Source organism: Gambusia affinis, linkage group LG14 (assembly GCF_019740435.1).
Source record: "Gambusia affinis linkage group LG14, SWU_Gaff_1.0, whole genome shotgun sequence".
In the NCBI taxonomy this organism is placed as follows: Eukaryota; Metazoa; Chordata; class Actinopteri; order Cyprinodontiformes; family Poeciliidae; genus Gambusia; species Gambusia affinis.
The window spans coordinates 17483238-17503334 of NC_057881.1; the positions used below are offsets into that span (position 1 = coordinate 17483238).

The 20097-nt window shown below is 42.1% G+C and overlaps 2 protein-coding genes across 3 annotated transcripts in view; one reads left to right on the forward strand and one right to left on the reverse strand.

Moving 5' to 3' along the window:
- The window catches only part of LOC122843741 (juxtaposed with another zinc finger protein 1), a 40014-nt gene extending 33484 nt beyond the window's left edge, over positions 1–6530 (forward strand). The window contains exon 6 of the mRNA XM_044138759.1: positions 1781–6530. Coding sequence (XP_043994694.1) covers positions 1781–1957 — 177 coding nt within the window. The 3' untranslated portion in view covers positions 1958–6530. The remainder of the gene's footprint in view (positions 1–1780) is intronic.
- The window catches only part of tax1bp1a (Tax1 (human T-cell leukemia virus type I) binding protein 1a), a 28570-nt gene continuing 13964 nt past the window's right edge, over positions 5492–20097 (reverse strand). For both annotated transcript variants that reach the window (XM_044138747.1, XM_044138748.1), the window contains 12 exons: positions 19775–19923; positions 18610–18700; positions 18322–18507; positions 17151–17402; positions 16868–17059; positions 16677–16749; positions 15543–16024; positions 13467–13553; positions 9896–10082; positions 9601–9809; positions 9144–9226; positions 5492–7763 (listed from right to left, as the gene is read on the reverse strand). In XM_044138747.1, the coding sequence (XP_043994682.1) occupies positions 7553–7763; positions 9144–9226; positions 9601–9809; positions 9896–10082; positions 13467–13553; positions 15543–16024; positions 16677–16749; positions 16868–17059; positions 17151–17402; positions 18322–18507; positions 18610–18700; positions 19775–19923 (2202 nt within the window). In that variant the 3' untranslated portion in view covers positions 5492–7552. The remainder of the gene's footprint in view (positions 7764–9143; positions 9227–9600; positions 9810–9895; positions 10083–13466; positions 13554–15542; positions 16025–16676; positions 16750–16867; positions 17060–17150; positions 17403–18321; positions 18508–18609; positions 18701–19774; positions 19924–20097) is intronic.

A 20097-nucleotide genomic window follows, 5' to 3' on the forward strand; every position in this document is an offset into this window, starting at 1 on the left:
GGACATGAGCTCTCTGCCGCGATTACATCTACACTGCTGCTTTTGTTTGGGTATCACATGTCGGGACGGATCGCTTGGAAAGAACCCAGCATAAATCCAGGCTGTCCTGATTTGAATCAGTGATAAATATATCATGGTGGATTTGCTTTGGTTGATGTTTATCGCAGCTCGTAACAAGAACCCTCTTTCAGCCTGCTGTCCCGGCGTCTAAATTAATAGACAGTGTTGGATATTACTCTTTTGTGCCCCATTAAAAAGGAAAAAGAAGGCAATGTGGGAAAAATCCTTATCTGGGTACTGAAATGGCCCTCCAGAGCTAATCGGTGTTACCTCACCGCTGCTAAGCTATGAGAACCGAGTTAAACATGTTTTCTTCTAATTAAATATATTTTCCATGGCGATAAAGCAACACTGGGAGGAAATTAATTGTCAGGCAGTTAAATCTACTTGCTCTGTTATTTGCGGACAAGTCAGCAGTAATTCTTCTTCCATTTGGATCTCTAAGAGGAGACATGCTGGCTTTGAGTCAAGGGTTTGTAATAGCAACACTTTTTTTTTTTTTTGCTATAGGGATATTAATGCACCTACACAACAAAGTGTATTATTGTGAAGTGAAAAGTAAATACAGCAAGATTCTCAAATATAAACTTGAATAGTTTCACGTTGGCCGAAACCCGACTGTGAGTTTGTCTAGAAAGTCGCAGTGTTCTTTAGACTGAGCTATTTTGGGGGGAAATAAATAAATAAAAAAATAAATCACAGATATTTTCTTCACTCAAACTCACTTAGGGGTTATTGAGATAAAGAAGAAGAGACTGCTGATCGGGTCCAGAATAACAGCCGACCCGATCCCGTCAGCGTTGTGTCCGAGCCCGAGCCAACAAGACATGTTATTTTAATTAAGATTTTACTGCTTTTGTTTCCAGACCACCATTTGAGTAAGCCCTGAACAACAGCAGTAAACATCTCCCAGCTCTGTTTTGTTGCTTGTTGTAAATGCATGGTGAGTCAAGTACAAATCATGTGTGATGATGTGGGATTGATGGGCGCAGAGCAGAGCAGAGCAGGGCGAGGCGAGGCTGCGTGTGCAGTTATTTATTGTGTGTTGCGCTGCACTTGTTACTGTCTAATGAACCTCGGCACCTTACTTTCTTTCTTTCCTCTACAGGTTAAGCTGACCTTTCCTTATAATGAGTAGATTAACACAACTTTATATCGTCACCTTCCTAAAATAATGGCCTGAGTAAAGTGATTTTGGCAAAAAACAAACAAAAAAAAAAGAAACGTTTCACCAGCCCTCCCCAAAAAATCACTTTTGTCAAAAATTACTTCTTTTTTTTTTAAATTGAAAAAAAAAAGAGTAATTTTTTTTAATCGTTTGGTTTTCTCTGCTGTATTACGGTCTTATTAAATGCGCAACAGAAGCAAATCATTTCCTGACGTCTTCAGGTCAGTCAGACTCGGCTCTTAACCCTGAACTCCATGAGGAAATGCAAATTCATGGCATTCTTCTGCCATTTTTATTCATGTAAATTTCTGGAAACCACGTCCACTTGTCCATTTCTGTCAACCTCAGAGTCTTGGCGTCCAATTTAAAATAATCTAGCCATTATTAGTAGTAATGTAGCCACATATTTTAGTATTTCAGTCTAGATTTAGCCTCGTATTAACACGATTGGCTTAGAAAAGCAAACTTAGCCAGGCAGGGTTTCATTTGGAATGAAGCTAACTGGTCAAATCTTTCTGTGCCCTTTCCTGCCTCATCCTTGTTGTCGACCAGAATGTGAACGGCATCAAATACCACGCCAAGAACGGCCACCGCACGCAGATTCGTGTGAGGAAGCCCTTCAAGTGTCGCTGTGGCAAGAGCTACAAGACGTCGCAGGGCCTGAGGCACCACACCATCAACTTCCACCCGCCCGTCTCCACAGAGATCCTCCGCAAGATTCAAGGCTAGAGCCCTGCGCTACCAGTCAGCTACCCCGAAACATTAGCCTTGTCCTGACTCTCCTCATCCATCCCAAACACTAAAGGATCAAGTGCATGCTTTAAGTTGTTTTTATTTTGTCACTTTTTATTTTTTATTTTTAATATATCCATCTTTGCATTTTTCTTTTTTCCTATCTCAAGTATTATCACTTGTATTTTTTGGGGAAAAAAAAACAAAAAAAACAAAACGATGTATCTTTGTAGTATTTTTTTCTATTGATGTACATTTGCACATTCGTATATGCTATCATTTTTTTTTTTTTTTTTTCCCTCAACTGTTTTACTTGCATAAGGTGCTAACTGTAAAAAACAGAAAGAAAAGACAAAAACACAAACGAAAGAAAAGCGGAAAAGTAGAGGAAAAGGAAACGCTAGCGACTCCTGCCCTTTGAGTTTTATCTTTTTTTCTCCCGCTCGTTTCTGAGCAGGCCGAACGCGAGCCGGGCTGTTTTGAACGCGCCCCGTCCGCTCGCTGCAGAGTCTCCGCCGAGCTTAGGTCTGTGCCTTCACAGCTACTTCTGGGAGTTTAAGAGGAAAAGTTAAGTTATACTTAGAACAGATATATTGATATATATAAACAATGGACAAATATGTATGTGTACATAAAAAAAATATAAAAGTATTCGTGAGCATATTCATAGCTACTTTATTTTGAAGCTTTATTTTATATATATTTTTTGCCAGTGGTTTAGAGGTAGTGTTTTTCTGTGCATCTGTAAGTCTTCGTACTTACAGCACATTGTCGTTCACTGACAGCCCTGGTAAGGATGGGTAGAAAGCCTTCAAGTAACCAAGCCTTCTTTTGCAGCAGCAAAATCTCTAAGACAAATGCTGACATTTCTGAACTTTTAATCCAAGTAGTTATTTAGTGGGGAAAGAAAAAAAAAAAAATCTCATATTGAGAAACATTTGTTTACAAACACACCCTTGCTGCACTTATTAGCGCCAAACGCTGAATGCTATGCTGCCCTCCCTTCTTCAATGATGTTTCACTTTTTTTAAGGTCATTATCCTGTTGCAAAGGCCAATTGATAACCTAGTTTTAGATTTTATGGCAAACTTGAGAAATATTTATTTATAATGCCATGTGCTCAACAAGGTTACCATTGTGATTGTTTCAGGCCAGATCCACAGAGATTTTCTGGCGTTGAGGAGGAATCTTGGTCTCGTCTGACCCACTAGATGAGTCTCAAACAAACCAGTCAGCATGTAGACGCCTCCTAGTTGGTCGTTAGGGAGACTTGATAACCCCAAGTTGTTTTTTTTTTGTTGTTTTTTTTTTTCTTTTAATTTTTTTTTTTCTGACTTTTGTTGCTTTTATTTGCAGTAGAATAGACAGTAAATGAGCACAGAGAGAGAGAGAAGCGGCAAAGAACCCTGGATGGCTGCATCAGTGCACACTGAATCAGGAGTGCGCCGATTGCAGTTTTCAGGCCGATGACCGATCTTTAAAAAGCCTGACCAGCTGACTGGGATTATGGGCCACTACCAATTCTTTTTTTTTTGTGGACTGAAAAGTTGCTAAATATAGCAACAAAGTTGCCGAGTTAGTAACAGTGGGACGAGTATTGTTAGCTGGACATGTGCAGAAGTAACCTTGAGCAGCTGATTTTCAGACCTTTGCAGGGGTAGATGAGATCAGTTTCTCATGTTAAATATTAGCCGATCGTCCTAAATTAAGGAAATTGGGGAAGATTTATTGGTGCACCTGTAGTTTGAGTCCAGTTCCAGATTCGTTAGTTGACTTGGTTATGGATGTAGGTGAGTTCAGGAGAAAAGCTGCTGTCTTCTAACCATTTCCTGACTTTTTCAGATTTTCACATGGAATGGCATGTTCTCTTGTCGTCCCCAATTTGAAGAGTAGCCAATAGTGTCATTACTTTTACACCACCAGGAAATCAAGAAAAAATAAATAAAAGTTCAACACTAGTAAGCTTAAAACAGTTAAGTGTAAATTACGAAAATGCTACATTATTTATTGTATAGGCGTGCCAATAATTATGGATTTTGTTAGTAGTTCTCTCCTAACGAGTTTGTGTGTCCCCCACTGAATGAACTGACCCAGATTAGTTGGTGGATTTTCCTAAAAAAAATAAAATTACACTGCTGCTGCAATAAAAGCTGAATTTCTCTAAAGGCTTTTTCCATTTCGCTATCAGAGGCACTTGAATTCTGTGTGCTGTATTTGCTGATGATTTTTTTTGGTTTGTTTTTTCTTCCTTCGTTTTACACATTCTGAGACATTATTTTTAACGTCGATCAGGAAGAGACCACGGCCGACGTTTGAAGCGTGTCGACCGCCACGTCGAGCCGTTCAGCATTTCCCTCGCTCATAGTGCCAGAGCTGCCGCTCCACTCGCTCGGCCTCGGAAAGCAGGCCGAGCATCATATAATGTATTCCAGTTGCCAAGAGCTTTTTTTGTTTTTGTTTTTGTTTCCATGATCGTTGCCAACAGCTCTCCACTGCCAAACATTGACCATACCATGTGCCTGACGGGAGGGAGGAATGGGGGGTGGGGGGTGAGGGGGGGGGTTGCTTACGATAGCGGTTTACAGTGGAGGTTGCCAAAAGTGTGGCAACGATTTCTCTTGCTCATTGCGCCTCCAAAGTGTGCATGGATGAATGTCTTCATGCATGCTTTCAGAAAAAAAAAAAGAAAAAGAGGTTACATTTGTATTTAAGAGATTATCATCTACAACTTGTGTGTGTGTGATGTAGAGAGCAGCATTCCAGTCCGTCTGTATGTGTGTGTTTTTCAAGCAGTATCTTCATCAGCATAGGGAAGTGTTCCTGTACGTGTGTGTTTATCAGTGCTCGGGTGTTTTCACGTCTCCTTTGCCGGATCGACTCAAGGGACCGGAATGTCACGCTCTCCCATGTTTTACTCCCAATTACCAGAGTTGAGCGATGTAGACTCAATCATTCCTCTCATACAGACTTTATGTTCCGGTCAAGGCTCCGAGTTTGAGCCGCTTCTCTCCTTCTTCATGGATTCCAACGACACGCACCTCCAAATCCTCCTGTTTGCAAGTTTCTTTTGGTCCAGCTCCGGGTCACGCCACCCGCCTATACTAACTGATATACTGTCACTTGGTGCGCTGCTGGACGACCAAGCACAAGTCTGCGACGACAGACTGGAGGAAGTAGAGCGACGGGCGCATGCAGAAGAGGACGAGGGGGATTCGGAAGGGGTTCAGTATGCCGTGTACAGTGAATGTAATGTAACGTGTGTCTGTCGTCAAGTGCTTTTAAATTATATTTTCGTATGTAACAAGGAGACCAATGTTTCCCTTTTGTATGGGAGGTTTAAACAGGTTCTGAGGAAGAATAAGTTGTAGGTGATGTCAAACTGTCTTTCTACATATATATATATAAAAAAACAAGCTGCTTCAATGTAAATGACTGAAAAAAAAAAAACAGCAAAATAAAGTGAAAATCCCCCACAGCTCTGACTCGTTCGCTTCTTGCTTCCCCGAATAAAGAAAAGCAGCAACAGTCACGTTCATTTAGACAAGCGTAATTTATTCTTAAAGATCTTTTCCACTTACACTAATTACCAGACATTCTGACATGAGATTAGCGTTGAGACATGAGACGTACACAAAAAGGGGGCCGCACTCCTCGAACCTGCTCACATCGCAACAGTAAACTAGGTGTATTTTTTATTTTTTTTTTTATGTCATTTTTGGGGATTTTAAGTGATCGACCAACGCAAGGCAGAGGAGAAATGCAGCATTTTATGTACAGCCCCATGTACTTTGCTACCTCTAAATGAAGTTCAGAAAATGATCCGGTCAGAAGAGACAAAAAACTTCCACATTTCAACCGGCATGGAAAACAGATTCCCCCCAGAACACACTGTCCACCCATGGTGAAACACGGTGGTATCAGCATCATGCTGAGGGAATTTTATACCTATTAGAAAAACACAGGATTGTGATACTACAACTGTGCCGGTTGATGCTAGTCATGTTTTGTTGAAGCATCGGTCTGATAAGATAAACCGGGCCGATATTAGCAGCTGATGTTTATTTAGATTTACCGTTTGTGTTTCACGAGGTCGGCCATGTTGTATTTGTCCAGTCATGTGATCCATTAGAGCAGCATAAATATTGGATATCGACATCGGACTAAATTTTTCATATCGGTACATCCATAAATTCCTGCCTTGGTTTTTGCATTCGTTCCCACAACTCTTCAGTGCAGTGTTCACTGAAGGAAGGAAAATACTATTTTCTTTCCACCTCACAATTATGCGCGACTTTTTATTAATCACATGAAATCCCCCCCAAAAGTACATTAAAGTTTGAGCAAAATGTGGAAAAGTTTAAGGTGAGTGAGTACTTTTTTTTCTTTCTTTTGTTTTTTTTTTTTGCAAGGCATTATAGTTGGTGAAGCCTGGATGCAACACTGTTAACACTGCCGTAACAAGAAATTAAGAGACACGAAGCTCAAAACTCACATTTAAATGACATGAGGGCAAACAGACCTGCACACAAAGCAGCGACCTCTTCACAGTTCTAAGCTTAAAATAATTTTTTTTTTAAATCAATCAAAGTGTCTATTGGCCGGAAACATCCACCACCGCTGCTTCGTGATTGACCTGTGAGAAAGTGCGCAACAGGAAGTGAAACGTCTCCGATCCCGTCGTTTCAATGAGGAAGATGAAGAAGGGCGACAGCTTGACGACGGAAAATCGCCACCAGTCTTCTATATACAGTACATTCGGAATAAAGCCTTACTTAGTGGAGTCCGGGAGAACGTAGTGCTGTTTGTTTCTTTTTCTTTTTTTGGTTCCGACAATCTGACATCTTTGCAAAACACTCATACAGACAACAGGGGGAAAAAAAACCGAGAGAATTCTTTACACATTCAAGTGTCTCACTCTGCATTTACACTTTTGTCGAGCTTTAAATTCAACTAAAAGATGATGCTTTTGGCTGTTAATATGGCAAACATGACACTGTTAGCATTATGCTTCCGCAAAAAAAAAAAAAAAAAAATTAATTGTTTTGGCAGAAAAATAGTCTCTCGTAAACTAGAAAAATCCAACCTTTATTTTTGCTTTGATACATTTTACCAGATTCTTAAGCTTATTAAACATTTTTACAAGGACAGGGAAACATGAGGAGGGTGTATTAACTGTCTTAGATTTAGCTCTGGAGTTAAGTCTAAAACTTTTTTTACTTTTTTTTTAGATTATTTCCTCACCCCAAACCACAGCTTTTGACTTTTTTAACAACTACCTCAGTTAACAGGAGGGAATTTTGTGATTCAGAACATAAACATGCTCTTTAAAAGGTGCTTCATTGGGAGAAAATAAAAGTAAAAAGCCGTGACACTTCTGCCAAATTCTGCCTCACACGCTGTTCCTTTTGAACAAATGCTTCTGCAGATCCACGCCTTTCAGTCCGTTACCCACTCACAACTAGATTCTTGCACACCATTTAGATCGCAAAGAAAAGGGGGTGGAGGGGAGAGCTAAATATCGCGTAATTAACAAAATAAAGCAATACCTTGACAACATATGTGCACCTACACGGCGTGACAGAATTCTCCGCCTCACTCAATCTGCTCGAAGTTGAGGACGTTGCCGTCGAAGTGCGTGAGGACGTGCCTCTCGAAGAGCTGCTGCTGGCAGTTGAGGGGGAACTGCTCGGAGCAGACGGGGCATACCTTCCAGTGGCTCTCCACGTGCTGCTCGAAGGTGCGCTGCTCGAAGTGTGGCGGGAAGATCACTTCGCACAGCGGGCAGCGCTTGTGGACGTCCGCACTGCAGACGGAGGGGAGAGAGAACAGAAAAGGCATCGTCTCAAAAATTGGGAAAAGAAAACTAAAAGCTTATCGCCTGTTGAGCAAAAGTTTTCTCAGCATCAAGATGTTGGAGAAGAAGGTATATTCACAGTGGAGGGATGTGGTGAAATGCAAGCACTTAAGTACATTTTTCATGTTTCTCTATTTACTTAAAAGGGAGGTGTTGCGTAAAATTGCCGTTTACACCATGTTACAATGTTATTCCCTCATCTGGAAAGTTGCCTTGATTCTTTCATGCATGTTTGAGAAATCCTTTAATCTCCCGTGGCAACCACTCAGCTGTGCAAAACGGTTGGAGGTACCAAAGATGCATTTTCTCATTTTTTATGCCTCTGAGCAGCAGTTTCTAGCTCTTGCCTTACAAAGCAGCCCTCCCCTGTGACTCCCCCACTAAGCTCCTTCAGACTAGCCAGCAGCAATTAGCAAACGCCTAGTGGAACTGACCATCTGCTGAGCTCATTATACGATCTACTTCTCAGTACAACGCTGGTAAAAACCTTGTGAAAGGGTTTATGAGGAGCGAAGTTGTGATGACTTTGTAAATGCAGAGTTTCAGAAATAGCAGCAGAGGCCCAATTTGAAGGCCTTAAATTAGTTAGTAAAATTTTACATAATTACTTGATTATGCTATAAAATGGTGCTATGTGCCTGGAAAACACATAACACTGCCTAATTTTGGTAGACTTAATCATGGGCGTTTTAAATTTTTACTGCGCTACATTTCTATAATGTGTTGCGCTACATGTTACGTTCACGTCACATTGGGATTTTTTTCTTATTTGAGCACGACTTATTTGAGTTAACAGGTTCAAAAAGTGACTCAGGTGTCCTAGTTTTGAAAACCGTCTCAGAAAATTTAAATATGATTTACTTGAATGTGTTTACTGCCGTTCAAACAAGACATTGGTTTTGCTTTGTGTGAAATCAAAACTTTCAAAGGTGTAATCATTCCTCTTTTTTTATTTTGCATAATGGCATTTAACTCTGCGGGTCATCCTTCAAATTCCTATGCACAAAATCACAAGTCCAAATGAAACCTCTGTGTCACAGAGGGTAAACAAAATAATAACATGCATTGTCTACACGATTGTTCATTGAAATGGCCCAACATTACAGACGTATTAAAGGAAATACACATACAGTAGGCACACCTAATAATACTCTAGAACATTGCATTATGGAATACATTCAACAAGTACTTTTACTTTCAATGTGTTAAGTAATTTTAAATGCAAATACTTACTTTTACTCAAGTAAAAATGTTAGTATGGTACTTTTACCAGTGTACATTTGTTATTATCAATATTCCTCTTTTCTTCTTCTACCGTGTCATTGTTACCTTGAGTCAAAGCAGAAGCTGCTCCTCACTTCACTGCTTCTGCTGGACTGATGGTCACACGGCTGCTGAGCTCTGTCACATGCCTTCAACACGCCAGCAAACACACACACACGCACACACACGAAAAAAAAAAATGGTGGCGCATTTAAAACGAGATCCAGCTTCTCTTCATTAATCTTTCTCCTAAGCTCTTTGGGAGCGACATTAATTACGGCTTAATGTAAATGAACTTAGTGCTGTGCTTTTTAAGAGCGGGCTGTATTTTCCCCCCCTGTGAGCGATGGAGAAACCCTCCAGAAACAGAGACGGGCAGCGGAATTACGACGGGAGGGCAAAGGCTGGACATTAAACATTCATGTAGCTGAAATTAGCGCTGTGAGAAATGATGTTCTTTAGCTTGTTGCCATGTAAAATATACTGTGTTAGAGATACAAACCTAGAGCTGAAAACCTCTTACTTTTTGCGCCTCCTCTGCTGGAGCCTCCATGTTCTCCGGGGGAGTGGTGCTGCGGGACGGCTGGATGCAGACCACCTCCTGGTCCCAGCCTGGAGCTCCCGGACCGGGGCTGGGTGGAGACGCCGGAGGCGCGCAGGGAGCGGCGCACAGCGGCGCTTCGGGTGGAGGACGGGAAAGGTGCTCAGGGGACAAGATGACGTCCGCCTGGTCTACATTGTGGGGGGGAAATGGAGGTGTTATAGTCCAAGCAGCAGCGTGAGAGAGGAGGAGGTGCAGTAGTTTCTCTCTGTCTTGCCTTTAGATGTGTCGGTGGAGTAAGGATTGCCGTACTGCAGCTCCGCAGGCCTCTGTGGGACGAGCGGTGGTGGGGAGGGGTCCTGTGGGTAGGGGAGTGGGTAGCGTAGCACCATGGGCTGCTTGGCCTCGGCTCCCTGGACGCCGGTCTCCAGCTCCCTCTGTCTGGATTTGTAAAGCTGGAGTTCCTGGGCAGGAGAAATCCTCCAGGCAGTGAGGGAAACTGTGGCTCAACAGGAAGAAGAGTTACCGAAAGTTGTGGGTTAGATTCCAACTCCCTCCTGCTACACGCCGATTTTGCCCCTGGGGAAAGGCACTTGGCACCAAGTTGCATACCTGCCTGTCGCAATAAGCAGTCAATTAATCAGTTAATTGCATGATAAATTAAAATCAGCTCAATTTTCATTCTGTTGATTATTTATGAAGGGCAATTTTGTTTACAGCAAACTATCTTTCCAACTTAAAACGCAAAATAATTTCGTTGTGATTTTTTTTTTTATCTGCTCAGCAATATATTAAAGAAACAAGGTGACAATTTTTTGCTTTAATAAAATTTGGACAGTTTCCTAACATATACGGCATTTTTTCTCCAATCTGCTTTAAATCTTTTAGCCTATTCCCCGCAAGAAAAAAATTGAACTTTCTTTAAAAAAAAGTAAAGCAAAAAAAAACATTCTATTATCAAAGTTTAATAAATGAATTAATGTGCTCCAGTCTTATTTTTGTGCAAAACGTTGATGGATGTTTACAGCCCTACTTACTATGAAATTAAAATGAAAAGAACGCGCGGCGGTTTCTGTTACAGAAGAATTACATTCGTCAGTGAAATTCTCATACTACAAAAAAAAAAAAAAAATAATCAAAATGGTGGCTTGAATTGCAGGTGGGGGCCACACTAAGTTGTTGCAAGGGCCAGGAAAGACCCTCGGACCACACATTGGACACCCCTGGCTCTCTGAGACATCATAATCAATTTGATTAATGTTTTATACGTTATTTATTTATTTATTTTATTTCATTGCTTTTGGTTGTTGTGTTTTATTTCAGACATTTAAAGTGCTCTTTATAAAATTAAAGTTTATTGGTCTTGCATCATTATGCCGTTATGACTATATTTTTTGAGAATGGTCTCCTGGCAACAATATTATCATTTATCGCAATAAATACCGGGACAATTTCTTGCCCAGTAAGATTTGCTCTCGTATGCAAGACTGCATGCATGTTTGTGCGTGTAACTGTGTCAGGCTGTACCAAAGTAATCCTTTTTAAATATTTATCATTCAAAACAGAACTGAGAGCCGCGCATCACTTTCCCTTCATCTCACAGTTCTCCACTGCTTCGTGTTCGTCTATCACATAAAATCCCAATAAAAAAAAGTCTTTAGTTGTAATCTAGGCCTCCTTTCCATGCGCTTTAAATTCTCAACACAAAAGAAAATTTATTCCACTTACTTTTACTTTACTTGTCAGTTTTCTCTTAGCTGTCCACGTTACATTTCGACTCGTTTTTTTGCAAGATCACACAGGTTTAAAACATCACATAAACGGATGCCTGATCAAAGCCCTTTTTCAGCTTTTGGTTAAAAGTAAAAAAAATAAAAATAAAATAAATAGAAGAAACGGATATACTTTGAATTCACAGTTCACTTCCCCTAAACACTGTTTTTGCCCTTTGTGATCATATCTGAAGCAGGAGCATTAGTACTCTACTCATTACTGTAATGGGTGTCACAGTCTGGCTCCTTTCTCTGCTCTGGCTCTTGCTGCCATCCAGCACCTCCTCCCTTTCTTGGCTTTTAAAAATCCTCCCTGACCTCCTCTCCGGGTGACTTCATTAGTGCGCTGCTATAAGGTTTAACATTTAAACCAGGGTTGGGAAGGTGAAACAGACACGTAACGTGGCATTTGCACTGTCTAATGGAACTGTACCGGCGGGCGAAAGAGGCAGGAGTAGCTGTATAAATTAGTGGACGGGTGGCGAGGTTTGAAGGGGGGGCAGCTGGAGGGGGTCGATAGAGGAAAAAGCCAGACGAAGCGCAAAAATGGTCGCATGATTGAAAGAGATCATTTTACTAGAGAGCCCTCGTCAATTCAATGCACGGCGACAGCAGCAGCATCATTCCTGTCTCTCTCTATGGGAGAGATAGGCAAAAAAAAAACTGTTAAAGACAGCAAAAGACTTGAGATGGTAGCGGAGAGTCACCTAGCAACAGGTCAATATGTCTCTTCGCTAGTCTGTACCAACATTATTCATGTAAGCCATTTTATTGTTAAGTATTGCCATGAATTGAGAAGATAGTCATAAATCTGATGTGCAAAGTTTTGAAGCTGTCTATAATTACCTGAAAACTTCTGTCCGCTTTAGGCCTGTTGACACTTACACTATATGACAGAATACAATCCCAGATGAAGCCAGAAAAATTTGCCGATTCCGGACAATTTCTTTAAAGTACGGGCGCCGATTGATCCAAAATATTGGTAATATTGATACCAAGTCGGTATGAGAATTGGTTCGATACCACTGTGGTAAAATCAATAATTTAGTTTCAGATTCATTCTTGAAATTTAATTTTTGTATGTTTTTTTTTTTTACTCTACTGTAAAAATAAAAAAGGTTTTGATATTGCTGTCAAATGTGTACAATTTGCTTTGTTTTTCTGTTGTTTCTGTTTAACAAACAGAAATGCCTGTAAACTTTATAAAAATTCTGTCCTAGGCTTTAACTAGCTATTTCGTAGCACCGAAAGTTTAGAAGTCTCATGATATATAAATTATGATTATTTACTATATTTACTTGGTACCGGATTGATACCAAATCATGCATTATCCGGATGAGCGATATGCCTTCTGAATAAAATTGATGTTTTTATACCAAATCTTATTTACAAATTTAATCCATTTACAAATTCAGTCCTTTTTTTCCTTAAAAAAAATGTACCAATGACAGAAAAATATCTTTAAAAAATGACTTTGGTTTCAAGAATTTCTTCTGTGAATTAACTTGACTCCAAAGTCGGAAAAAAAAAAAATCTGACGAACAAAATGGCCGCTCTTGGCTAATATCACTTTGGACTCTGGAAACCCCAGGGGTGCAATGGAGGAAACAAATTTCAGATTTTTCAAAAATGTCATCGTTGGTAAAACATAAAGAAAGAACAATTTTGTGCCTGAAAAGTACAAAAAAACCCAAAACGAAACCTCAAAGTGTGAAGGGGGCTAAATGAGGAATACCCAGACAAAACCCCTCAACATGCAGCTGGAGCTGAGATGGAATGGTTTAGGTTAAAGTAGGATAATGTTCTAAAATGGCCAAGTGAAAGACCAAATCTAAATCACATTAAGTATCAGCAGCCGGACTTGAAAACTGGTCCTAATACAAGCTTTCCGTCTGATTTTAGTGAGTCTGAGTTTACTTTGCGTTTGTGTGTGACATAAACTCTTCATATTATCTACTGCCATTTGCCGTTTGTTGCTACGTGACAAAATGCAAAGGTTTAAAACCAGAAGAAGAACCAATGGCAGCTCAGAACTAAACAGAACCAACACACTGGCTCGTCCTGGTGCCGTTTTACCTCCTGCAGCTGCTCCTTGTCTTTAAGAGCCTGGGCGAGGTTCTGTTTCAGCTCGGACACCTCGATGGCTCGCTCCGCCATCTGCACCTAGCAACAGCACACACACAGACACCGTAAAATCACTTCAAGGTCACCACAAAACGACACCATCCAGTGGTGTCTAAGAAGGCATTCTTTGAATGTTCTGAATGCTGAATAAAATTCCTGGCAGGAACGCTTTCTGCCAGATAAGATCATCGTGTCACGCTTCCAGTTTGTGTCAACCGCTGAGCGAGAACATCCGCGTGCCGGCGCGCAGGTGAGTAACAGCGCACGCCATTCGCCTCGTGTTTACCCTGGAGCGTTGTCAAGTGCATTGGGGCCTACTGTAAAAACCCACAAGTACGGCCAAAGAAAGCAGAGCTGCACTCCGGGGAAGATGGAAGCGGGTCAGGGGGATCGTCATAAATCCCTCACTTTCTAACAGAACCGACCCTGTGGGATAGTTTACATCGCTTGCTGCTTGCTCTCCTCTTACTTCACCCCATTTCAAAGGTCTCAGATCATCCGCACCCCCCCACCCTCCACTGCTGCTCTCACGGCTCTTTTTTCTGCCTTGTGTCTATCTGTCTGTCCTGATTTCATCACCCTTAAATTCTGTCTGCTTCTTTGGCTCCTCCCTTTAAATTCTCTTTCATCTCCTTTTGTCTTTTCTCGTTCTGCCCTCCTTTCTTGAATTTACGGCGCATCACCCCCACACGCGTGTCTCTTCGTCTCTCTGTGTCTTCCTCTCCCCCTGTCTCCATCCTCTGGCTGACTCATGTAAACAGCCGTAAAGCACAGCGTTCTGCGGCGGACTGTCTCTTCTTCTGCTCTCTCTGTTCGGACTCCGGGGGCCATTAAGAACAACCCGGGGCCCAGGGCGATCACCTCGGCAAAGGAACTATATCAAAGTGAAGGGAGAGCTGTATTTACCGCCTGGATAAACACACAGTCACTCACCAAGAGTAAGTGCCAGTCGAACGAAAGAGAAGAGAGCCCCCTTTTTGAAAATCTGCAAACGTGGCACGCAAACTAGTGCAAAAGCAAGGACCGGGATTAAAGTGGAAAAGGAATGAGACGTTTCTATTTTGAAAATCATTTAGATGCAAAGATGAAGGAAAGCCAAGTTGAAGACCTCAAAATAAATTCATCTTTCACTGCGGTGGTATAATCTCAAAGAAAAGATGTTTTCAAATCATTGAATTCAATAAATTATTCAGTTGAGAAGACGGATAAAATAAAAGTTTATGAAATAATTGCTCTAACAAAATTTCCAGCTGTATGATGATTGGTAAGCCTAACAACTCCTTTAAAACAAATCCAACTTGGACCCTTTTTTGTATTTACACTTTATTTTTCAAGTTCATTGTGTTTTTTAATAGCTTAAAAGTTGTGGGTTAAAATTATAAACTGTTTAAATTATAAATGTTATGAGATTTTTCTATGTAATAAATAGATTTTATTTTACGACATGACACTAAAAATACCAGTCGTATTGTTTTAGATCTATTTATTTTGTGATCAATTTACTTAATTACTTTTTCCCCCATTTTTAATAAGCTTCAACATCCCACAAAGAGAAACATATCCATCTTCTTTTCTGCAAAGGTTTTATGTCTTTCTTTATTGTAAAATCTAAAAACAAAAATGGGGATATTCAAAAATGTCCTCAAGTGGCCTTTATTAAAAAATATAAGTTGCCATTTCTTTTAAAAGGTCTTCAGCTCCAAACCATTCTTAATTAGCTGGACTCGAGGCAACTATGGCTTCTACAATGGAAAAGTTTTCAGACTCCGCGTCTGGTTATTTGGGACTTTCTTGTTTTTCTGGGGAGCAATTATGATGTAACACAAAGTCAACAACTCGACTCAATCAGTTTACCAATTCGCTCTGGGTTGTTTGATTACATTAGAACAGTTTGTAATGATCTGAATTAGATTGCAGATTACCACAAATGTACCAGTTTGTTTGGATTTGCTGTCGATAGTTAATAACCTGAACCATTTGAGACAAATGGAAAGAAAATCAGAGCGATGCGGTGTGCTCTCGTCTCACTCTGAATCGTCCCTCCTCATCGGCCAGCCGCTGTTTTAGCGTGTCGTTGATCACGCACTGCTCCCTCCACTTCTCCTCCATCACGGCCAGCTCTGCCTCCACCGAGCGTGTCTGCTCCTTCTCCGCCTCCGCCGTGCTCCTCCCCTCCGCCTCCAGAGGCTCCCGGCCCTCCGCGCTGGCCCTCGTGTCCGCCTCGCTCTGCTCCTCGGCCCGCAGCCTCTCGTCGCTCACCTCCACCCAGCTCGCCATCTTCAGGCTCTCCTCGGGCAGGTTCTCCTTCCTCTTCTTCTCCTCCTCTTCGCCATCTTTTTCCGTGTCATCTCTTCCGGCCGCCGCCGTGGACTCCATCGGCGACGTCTCCACCTGTTTTTCCTCCACTTCTGTGCCACTGTGGGCCTCAGCAAATGTGGATTGTTCGTTTTTTACTTCAGGGGTGATTGTCACATCTGGTGCTTCTTGTAGAATTGCGCGGGTAGGATTTCCTGCATTAAAAAAAAATCACTGGTTTAATATACAATATAAGGAAAGACACTGCTGAGTAAGTAAAGTAGGCTGAGGTGTTTACCATCAATCCACAAAAGAATCATAAATCTCAACACATTCTGTTGTTAGCTAACCATAACCATAAGATAAAAAGAACTTCTAAGCACCTGTTGCGACAAAATTAGAAAAAAACCCAAATAAAAACATCAACACAGGATGGTGCTGCCACCACCAGGCTTGAAAGTGAGGATGACAGCTGTATTTTTCCATACAATTAAAATTTTATTGACAAATTCTCCCACCTGGGCTGCCCACTGTCAGGTGAATCTGTACCTAAAAATCTAAAATAATTCACTCTACAAGTTCTAGAGGAAACTGCGCAAAAATTTTATTTAAACGTTAAAGGGGTCTGAATACAAGTGTGCGTGTTTTTATCTGTAAAACATTCCAAACCCCATGTAAAAACATTTTATCCACCTCATAATTACGTATTACTTTGGGTTGGTCTTTCATTTGGATTTCCAATAAAACACGCTGAGGTCTCTGGTTGTAATGTGACACAACGTGAAAAAGTTTAAGGGGTTTGAATGCTTTTACAAGGCCCTATAAGCCTCTGTGTGTGTGTGTGAGTGTGTGTTTTGGTGTCTGTACCCTCAGTCGGAGACTCCGGACTGGAAACCAGCGGCTCCTGAGTCGTCTCTGTGGACACGTTTTTCTTTGACTCCTGCAATGAAAGAAAATGAATTGTTGATTCAAGATTTAAGGGGAGGCGGTTAGTGAAGCAGGCTGGCTGTTCTCTGTGTGTGTGTGTTTTCTTTTGTTTTAATGGCTTTTAAACACACCATAATAACACCTTGTGACTCCGCAGTACTGAGCTTGGCCACCTGCCTGCGGAGGCGCTGACACTCCCGGTACTTCTCCTTGTAGTGCTCGGCAGCCATGTGGAGGCGCAGCTTCAGCTCCTCCACCTCCCTCTGAAGCTCCGCCTCCGCCTCCGACACCACCGCTGCGCCGTCGCCACTCGTTCCGACGCCCTGGGATGCAAAAGACGAGATCGTTGACGTGCGCTTCGCATTTCTTCCAGATCGAGTGTGAAAGTAACAATCCCGAGCCGGGGGCACCGACCGCCTCCTTGCGAGCGGTGCTCCTCATCCGGTCCAGTTGGCTCTCCATGCGCTGGCACTCGGCCTGAGCTTCGGCCAGACTGGCCCGGAGCTTGTCGGCCTCGATGCGGGCGCGGTACAGCTCGGTCATGGTGTGGTCACGGGCGCCGGCCGAGTCCCGCAGCTCGGAGGCGAGCAGGGCGGCCTGCTGTCGGGACGCCTGCAGCTGCTCCTCGGCCTGACGGAGCTGCTCGCGTAGGCGGCCGAGCTCTGCCTAGACGCGTAAAAGAAATATTAGTGTTAACAATCCCAATGAATCACTATGCCTAACTTTGTAAACCTGAAACATAAATATGTACAAATATGTTGTGGTTCTTGCAAGAATGGGGTTGTGGGCAAGCCTCTCCTCCTGCCGCATTCCAATGAATTGAAATGCAAGCAATTATTTTTTTTGTTGTTGTTGCAGAAAGGAGGTGATGTAGTCTCCCAGTACTCAACATCAACTAACAGACACTTACTCCACTACACACGCACACACACAAGTACACAAGTAGTAACAAACTTGTTCAGGGAACCACTGGCAGATGAGACATATTTTATTCTCTAGTACTTGGGTTTCCCACCCTTTGTGATGGCACCCTGGGCAACTGCCCATATAGCCCTTATGAAAAGCAGTAACTGTATGAATGTTATCAAAATCTAAAGATACTCAGTTTTCTAGGTTTTCTACTCATGAAGGTTTATAGGACACAATTTTGTTTTGAACAGTAATTTAAGAAATGTCCCTCTCCATTGGTTTCCTATGGAGCTTGTGTGATGAGGTGACAATCGTTGTCCTCATCCAGCTGAGCGACCGGCGTAATTTGTGCATGAGAAATTTCAAGCTTATATGTGCAGCTATATGCAACACAAGCAAGCTGAAAGATGTGCAACCTCTGTTGCTGTCTGCTGTCACATAAAATGTTCATCTTTCTCTGTGTGTGTCAAGTCCACAGCGAACTGCTGTGAACTCAGTAACCCTTCGTGGGACGGAGGCTGTTAGGTCAAAATAATAGTTTGATCAATCTGTGTTTTGCAATGTAAACATGTTAAAATTTTCAGATAAATCGCATGTGTTAATGTTGACGGCCCTGAGCCGAAATGGCAGCTTGTGTCACATTTTAGTCCTGTTTTCACACCCTGCAGTGTGAGACCTTGTCATGTCTGTGCTCCAGCAGCTCCCTCTCCAGACTGTCTCGCTGGGCGACGCAGGCCCTCAGCCTCTCCAGCTCCTCTTGGAATTGAGCGATGGTCACCTCCCTGTTCAGCTCCACCGCCTTAAGCATCTGCAGCTCGGCGCTCAGCTTGGTGTTCTCCAGCTCAGTGCTGCGCAGGTGAGTCTAACGCGGGTCACAAAGCAGAAGAGAACCGTTCAGACCGCAGACGGAAACAAACGCCTCTATAGCTTCATGATATGAAATGTTTGCCTTTTTTTTTTTTACCTTATAAAGATCTCTCTCATCCTTCTCATTCTTCAGCTGACTCTCTAGAGTGTCTCGCTCTGCTGTCAGCTTCTTCAAACGGTCTCGCAGACTGCATTAGAAAAGAAGTTTCTGTAGTCTTAATATCATTGTACAGAACATGCTAAGGCTGGACGATATGGTCTAGAATCAATATCATGATATATTGAGCAGTTCACCTGGATAACATCAAATGGACAATAACACCAACACCCCCCAAACCATCTTCTCTCCCTCCAGAAGTAAAGAATGTGACAGGCCAGCATAAATACTTCACCGTAATTGCGGTTTTTCGCAATTATTTTTATTGGCATTTAATGGTTTTAAAACTACAACGTCTGCAGATAAATGAAGAAAACAAGTACTTTCGGTTAAGAGTTATTGAACAAATAAGCACAACTGACCAAGTTTAGAAGTATAAAATAACTTCACTTCCAAAGTCCTAATTGAACCCAATATATTAACAAACGATTGCTGACGCATTTTTTTTATAGGGGAAATGAGACCTCTTGTGTCATGGCGCTTATTTCATTAACTTAACCCTCCCGCGGTCTACAGACCCGCGTTTTTGTTTTTTTTACTCTGTGCGCGCTTTACTAGGTTTGTTTTGTTTTATGTCTGTGGTTTCGGACAACCCTCCTACCTTCCAGCCGGCCAAGACCTTTTCTGCACTCCTGATCGTCGCGCAGCTCGCGCTCATACTGCGGAAGGGTTAAGCCGCGCTCCCCTCGCGCTTACTTTTCAAAATAAAAACTCACGTCGCATTTTCAGGCTGCTCCCATACAGTCTTATGTCGACATTTTAAATTTTCTACATTTTCTCAACCTTAACGTCTCTTTTTCGCTTCTTGCTACTGATTGGACGGGATGCAGTCACGTGACTTACAGACGATACACGTACCGCGACGTCTAAAAAAAAAGAAGATATTTAAAAACACCTAAAATGCCGACATGAGTGGGTAATTTTCGATTGATCGTCCAGACCTATCATACCTAAGCCACGCTTGCAACATAACAGTCGAGCTGCTGTAGTTCTTCCACGGACTGTACTGGAATCATTTCGACAGAATTGGTTCTTTCACCATTCATATCTGTACGGCGTGTTCGTCTCTGAGCCAGATGGTTCCATATAAGGATTCTCGCCTCACCAATCCAGCTCAGTCTCCTTCTGAAGGCCCCTCTGGGTGACTCCCAGCAGGTCCTCCTCCAGCTGCCGGACTCGGTCTTTGGCCTCCGTCAGCCTCCTCCGTACTTCTTCCCTCTCGTCGGAGAGTCCCTGCGAAGAGCGCAGCAGCTCCTGGGGGGGCAAAAAGGCGGCCAATCAGAGCAGCTGATACAGCTGCTTCAACTTAACGTGGTGAAATTTTCCATGCTAATTAAATATTAACTAATTAATATCTAGTATATTACAGGTTTTCAACATTCTGATATACCCAGGCTTAGGCCAAAACCTAATTTTCCAGAATCAAAA